General features: G+C 30.9%; 1 protein-coding gene across 2 annotated transcripts in view; it reads left to right on the top strand.

Annotated features, from left to right (window-relative positions):
• The first annotated feature begins 227 nt into the window (after positions 1-227).
• Positions 228-7370, top strand: part of LOC143240835 (serine/threonine-protein kinase B-raf-like) — a 60851-nt gene continuing 53708 nt past the window's right edge. For both annotated transcript variants that reach the window (XM_076483997.1, XM_076483991.1), the window contains exon 1: positions 228-385. In XM_076483997.1, the coding sequence (XP_076340112.1) occupies positions 290-385 (96 nt within the window). In that variant the 5' untranslated portion in view covers positions 228-289. The remainder of the gene's footprint in view (positions 386-7370) is intronic.

Raw genomic sequence — 7370 nt, 5'->3', positions numbered from 1 at the left:
TAAATACCATGTACGTAAAACATGAACTGTGTAACAATACATGTTAGGCATCATACACGTTTTTTATATTTATTTTAGTGTGTGTATAGGCTTCTTACTATGCTGTATGTCTTCGAAGATATATCCATGTTTATATGAAACTTTATACATAAGATGAATTCGAAATGATTTTCGTTAAGTGTTTACTTGCATGATTGTACATAGTATTTAGAGTATAACGACAGTTCTTTGAGAATTGCTTCGACCAAGCACAAGTGGTCACGTGATTAGATGTACTTAGGTGGTCAAGATGGCGGTTGCTGTACCGAGATTCAATCTTGATTCTCCAAGTGAATCTCCTGAAAAATCATTGGATCACGAGGAAAATGGAACGATTCATGACGAGGTGAGTAATAGTAACTACATATGCTTAAAATAAGCAAGAATATAGTAGCAGACAAGATGAATATGGATAAATTATTTAAGCATCATTAAAAATCACTTGACCAATAATAACTTAGAAGTTATAACTTTTTTTTTTTGTTATAACTTGTAAGTTATATTTGGTCAAGTATTTTTAAAGATGCTTAAACAATTTATCGATATTCATTTTGTAGTATAAGACAATGCTCATAATTTCGTTTCGTTTTCAATTTCAGAGTCGAATTGGAAACTCGAAGTCAAGAGTGTTTTACACTTAAGTCATTTGCGGGTAACTTAAACTGGGTTGAAATATTTAGAATTACTTTGAAGATAAAACGTGTAAACCTGAAAAGTGAAATATAAATTGCAATTGAAATGTGTAAATTTGAAGTATGATCCTGTTGTAAAACCAATTAAGGCTCTGACCATATGTCTTTTCTCACTGAATCAGTGAATAATCGATTGCCATTAATGTTTGTATAATATTAATATATATATTATAGAGCTCTGTATTGAGTTAAATATATGTATTAAAATTGTTGGATAACCAATACCGTAGATCGTACCATGACAATTCTTGGATGATAGAAATACTATTGTAACATGCAGTAGTAGCGACTGGTGCTTTAGTAATAATAATTTAATATGAATTAATATCACTGTTAGGTACTGCAAGGTTCAAAAATTAGCTTGACAAACATAACTGTTAACAGATTTTTATCTAGTTACAAACATTTGAATAGATCAAAACTGAAATAAAACTTATCTTTAAGAAATAAAGAATCTTATTAATAACTTCAAAAGAGCTAGGAAAGATTTGCTATATTTGTAATTTACTGTGATTTATAAAACTATAAGGCAAAATTAAAAGAAAATGTACAGATTGTTGTTGTAATAAAACTTATAAAAACTTTAAAACTTAAGTATTTGACCTTGTGAGATGCATTTTGAAAATTAAACTAAGTAGGGAATAACACAAGTTTAACAACTGTTTTTCAAGTTCACAAAATGGTTAAAGTGTATATGTTCATAATACATCATGCAACATCATATTGTGTATCAGATAACAGTATGAGAAGAATGGTGAAATTCAGAAAGGACAGTAGTGTGAAACTGTGGATTGAATAAAAAATTGTATACCTATGCTGAATAAATAAATAAAGAATTATTTTTATCATTTTCCAGCAAGGGAGAAGAAGGTGCCCCACTCCCCTTCAGATGTCCATGTAAATAAATTCATTTAATAGTCAACCTACAAATCAGCATTACTTCATGTTTTTATAAATATGACTTTATACTAGTACTACTGATAGATCTATGTTGATGCCAGTAAGCATGTGGGTTTGAATAAATACGGCTAATATTTAGAAATAATATAGACTATGTAATGTATAGCTATAAAGTTGCAAGCTTACACTATCTAATGTAAGTCTCTTACAATACTTACATGTAATACAATCTAAAAGGTGCATATGTTAAGAGTAACAGTACTAAGTGAGCCAGTGATAAGATGGCTTTAAGTTCCATATAACCTTCACTGCTGATCTATATCAACATGTTATTACATGAAAACTTTAATATTTTGATCAGATGAAATGCTTAATAATCATGTTATAAAAAGGTCTATTTGTTTCCAGAGAAACCAAGATGTTACTAGTAGAGTAGGATACAATAATACTTTTAAGGTGTTATTTGTAAAAAAGGTATACTTATAACTGTGTGAAATTCACCATACATATTTCTATCTGTTTAGATGACAAGTTTAACTTAATTTAATAAAATGCATATATAAAATAGTATTAAAGTTACTTTAAAATATGCATTCCTTGCATAAAATGACATTAGAAAGTGGTCTTTTTGTTGAAAAACATTTTTTTACATTTAATTTTATAGCTTTATGTAGGAAATTCTAAAGTTAATAATAAACAAGGTAATGTTAAGTCATAATTTATCATTTAAGGACAACAAGGGGCCCATTGGTCAATCTTGGCTGTTACATGTATTAAACTATAAAAACAAACAGTAGCCTCAGAGTCAGATCTTGTAGTTCAGATATTTATCAAACTTTCCCTTAAATTCTTAAACTTACTACATCTGAAATAACCCATTTTGAAGGTCAACTGTTCTATTAGAAAAATGAAATGGTCTTAGCTAAAGGTGACTTCTATCTTATCAAAATTGATATATAGGTCTCCTGACCCTACTGTTTTTACCGTAAAGTATGAAAAAAAGATGCATTGACAGTTCAGTTTCACAGATTTTAAACATCTGAAACTGATCCACTTTAACTATTTTCTTTTTTAAAGAGCAAACAACTTTAGACATCTTAATTTTCTTCTTTTTCTGGCATCCTTTTGATCTCGAGTATCATTCTCATAGTTCTCCTGTAAACCCGTTCCATCATTTCAATGTCCTTCCAGAGGTAAGAGCCCAAGACTGAATACATTACTCCAAATGTGGCCTAACAATCACGTATAAATTTAATAAAATTTTTAAGGGATTAAAAAAAAGATCATTAGCCCATCAAGGATGTCTCTTCCAGCTTCTAACTCTACTACCCCTTACTACTCATATATTCCTCCACCACACATGAAGACAGCTCATTCTAAAAAGACAGTTATCCTGTTTAATATTTAATACTGTCTAAACTGAAGATGACTCCTATGCTGCCAGAATTTGAACTTATGATCCCTTGTCCTGCTGTTTTTACTGCTAAACACAAAAAGTTTGAAAGATCTATATTACCAATATCCCTAATTAAAATATGTTTAGAGGTTTTAGTCTATCTTTACAGGACAATCCCACCATCCCAGGTATTATCCTAGTGACTCTTCTCTGAACCTTCTCCAACAATTCAATGTCCTTCTTAAGGAAAAACTGGAGCTCAAAACTGTACAGAGTACTGTAAATGAGGCCTTATGAGTGATGTATACAGTAAAACAATAATATTCCTCGTCTTGTATTCCATATTTTTATAGATGTTATCCATAACCCTTATTAGCCCCATTGGTACCTACATTACTCTGTTTAGATGACTAAATTGAATTTTCGATTACAACACCAAGATTTTTTTTTCAACCACAGGATTTAATGTATTCACATTTAAATGTTAACAATAATTTGAATTGTGAAAACCTACATGTATAATAACCTTACATTTTGAATAGTTAAACACCATCTGCCACATATTGCCCCAGTGCATCAAATAATTTAAATCTCAGTGTAAGTATGCAGTGTCTTTGACACAGTAACTCATCCCAAAAATCTAATGTTCTCTGCAAACTTTACAGTTTTACTAGTCATGCCAGAGTAGATATTAATATAAATTACAAATAGCAGAGGACCTAGCACAGAGTTCTGAGGCACACTGCTTGTAATTGTGATTCAGTTATTACCACTCTTGAGCCAATTTTCTATTCAGTTCATAATGTTTCCCCAACACCCAAAGATTTAATGTTTGTAACAAGTTTTTTTAAGGTAACTTGTAAAATGCTTTGTAGGAATGAAGGTAAGCTAAAGCCACAATATTTCCTTTATCAACTCTTACAGTAACATCCTCAAAGATTGTCAGAAGATTTGTTAAACAAGACTTTCACTTAGTGAAACCATGCTGGCTCTCTTTGACACTATACCAAACCTCTGGTGTACATGACTCTGCAATAGATCTTTAATCACACTCTCCAAAACCTTTCCAACCACTGTTGTAAGACTAACTGGCCTATAATCACCTGGACAGTATTTATCACCTCCTTTAAATATTGGACTAACATTATCCAACTTCCAATCTTCTAATACTCTTTCACTATACTCAGTAACCTATAAACAAAATATTACCTGGCAGTTCACAAATAAAATCTGTAAGTTCCTTTAAACCTCTAGAATAAACATTGCTTGGTCTAGATGATGTATCAATTTTATTGGTTTACAACATACAACTTCAGAAATTAAAATGGTATTTTCCCATACATTAGGTACTCTGGTTGTGGCATAATACTTGTATTTTCCTTTGTACAAATTGAAAAGAATGTATAATATAATAAGTTTAACATCTTATAATCTTCCAAGAGCAGCCCCCTACTATGATATTTGAGAGGCCCAATCTCCATTCTAAAATTTTGCTTATCCATCGTATACCTAAAGAATTCCTTATTGCTTGTTTAACACTTTCAGCCAATTCTCTTTATTTTACAGTTTTGGTCCTTTTATCTTCTTTTTTAAATCGGCTCTCTTAATTTCCTATAGTCTGCCAAATTCTTATTATTTCAGTAAGTAAATTTCTTGTATTTGTTACATTTTATCCATAATATAACCTCTTAAACCTCTATTAAATTGTACTGGCTTATTCTATTCCATTGGCTTACAGAATATGTATGTTCTGTAATACTGTTCCTTAAATACTTCTATATTTGTTTCAAGATCCTCTCCCAACTGTTTAGTCCAATCTACAGAAGCCAGATGATGTTTCATTCAATCAGAACTAACCTTCCTGAAATTTGGAATCAAAGTGCTATTCTTCTTCAGTTCTGCATGTAGTAAAATCCTACATCCAACAGTGCATTGGTCACTTATACTTAAATAATTACCAACCATAACTTTATCTCATTCACATCAGATGCTAGCATTAAATCTAATATAGCTTCCTTTCTTGTTGGTTTCACCAGTTGGTGTACGAAATTATTGTGAACAGTTTCCAAAAACCTATCACCATGACTCTCGGACTCAAAATTTTTCCAATCAATATTCCTGAAATTAATATATTTTGTAATAACATCTTTTTTTTTCAGCTATCATTCTGATCTCATTATAATTGCTCATTAATTTCTACATTCTATGTGTGAGTTATTAGCCCTTGTTAACATGCTAGCCCCTTCCTTGTTTAAGTGTAAGCCATCCATTTAAAACAGATGAACCTTCCCATTAAAATTATTCCACAAAATTCAACCAGCCTGTTTTCTCATCCCTACATATTTGTCTAATCCCAGCATTCATTCCTAGTGACCCACTTAGTATCTCATCCTCAAAATTTATTGTTGGCAGTATCTCTGACAAAATCAAGCTGTTACCTTAAATGCATTTATGAGTGTTTTGTACTTATCAATAAACTACTCAGTTCCATCTTTCTTTATGTCATTAGCTTCAACATACTACAAAAACAGCATTGTCACTAGCACCTTCAAGTATCACATGTTCTACCAATAAAGCTACAATATCTTCAGACTCGTATTCAGTATTTCTTTAGGTGCAACCTAATATCCTACTTGCCTTACCACTAGGAACAGCACACTGCTTGTATAATTTAAAACATTGATCAACCAGAACACAAAGATCATTTTTGTACATAAAATTATTAAGGTTATTCCCATTAACATTATACATATGATTCAAATGACAACCCATATGCATTACTTTACATTTGTTATGATTAAAAGCATCTGTCGTTTATGTGCTCAATACATCAAGTGATCTGACTTCATTTGTAAAGTGACAGAATCTTTTTCACAGATAGCAACATACCATGTGTTAATTATCATCACCAAATTTAAGTAACTAATTGGCCAGGCAAAGTCCTAACACTGAGCCCTCAAGTACCCCACTTGTGACATTAATCCAGTTTGACCAGACTTCATTTATAACAACACTTGCTTTTTTCCATCTTGCTACTTTTCCTTCCACTCTAATATAGTTTCCTGTCTTGTAGGTTTCATCACTGGTAAGTGTATAAGTATCCTGAACAATTTCCAAAAATCTATTCCCCCTCACTGTTTGACTTAAAATGTTCACAGTTAATACCCCTGAAATTAAAATTTCCCATCATAAAATATTTTTGAGCTTAGAATACATGTTTTATATCAGTACTGCTAGTGCTTGTAAAATACCCCAAGACCTTCAGGGAATTTTTTTTATGTGGATCTTGTCAAATGCTTTCTGAAAATTCTGATATATACCCTTCACTCATCCATGCAAGTAGTACGTTGATCATAAAATGTCAAAAAGTTAGTAAGGTAAGATATTTCCCAAATGAAACCATGTGATAACTGAACACACTTAAAAAAAGCAGCCATAACACTATTACAGTCTGATTCTTCTAGTATGCAATTTCTAATATACATATCTATATCACATAACAAATATTCTAACTGGTGAAATAAAAGTAGAATCAATGTTTAATGAAGACAAGCTAAGATTTTCTGAAGAACATTTTGTCTTGTTTTGTAGTTAGTCAAATTTGTTAAAACAAAATGTGTAGAATGGTGGAAAAGACATAACAATAGTGTTAACCTTCATTTTTAATAATCTGTATACATATATAATCTGATGGTGTGCAAGGTTGACTGTCTAAATATTGTGTATTATTTCAACCCCAAAACAGATGAGTTCAGCCTTTTGTTCTTGTTGCAGTATCATTACAGAAACTCATAAAAAAAAAAAAAGTTCTAAAGACACAACGTAGTTTAAGGTATCATAAGGATGCTCTGCAGCATGCCATATTTACATGCAATATTGAAAACTCAGAGCAAACTGTATGACACCAGATATGTTAGACCCATTAAAAATATGATATAAAAATATATTCTGGAATGCATGTTGAAACGTATATTACTTTGTGGAAAGCAAAACTTGTAATTACGAGGTTACAGAGGCAATTCTACAATAATCCAATAAAGGAATCTTTATTGCTATTTTGGATTTAGTTACCTACTATAATGAGTTAATTTAAAGATATCTGAATACAACAAAATGAAAATATGTATATATTATCACATTCATGATAAAATCACTGCATGATTAAAGGATGACTTTTTCTCAGTGAATTGCTGAAGAGTTGAGAGTTAAGTATTCAAATCAACAGGTTTGCTATTTGTGTGAGATATGTGTCTTATTAGATTCTTTATACAATCAAAGAAGCATTTATTGTTTTGTTTTCATTTAGAATGTACAGTTGGTGATAAAACTGCTATAACCATTTC

The sequence above is a fragment of the Tachypleus tridentatus genome, chromosome 13 (assembly GCF_004210375.1).
Source record: "Tachypleus tridentatus isolate NWPU-2018 chromosome 13, ASM421037v1, whole genome shotgun sequence".
Classification (NCBI taxonomy): domain Eukaryota; kingdom Metazoa; phylum Arthropoda; class Merostomata; order Xiphosura; family Limulidae; genus Tachypleus; species Tachypleus tridentatus.
This window is presented reverse-complemented; position numbering and strand designations above follow the sequence as displayed.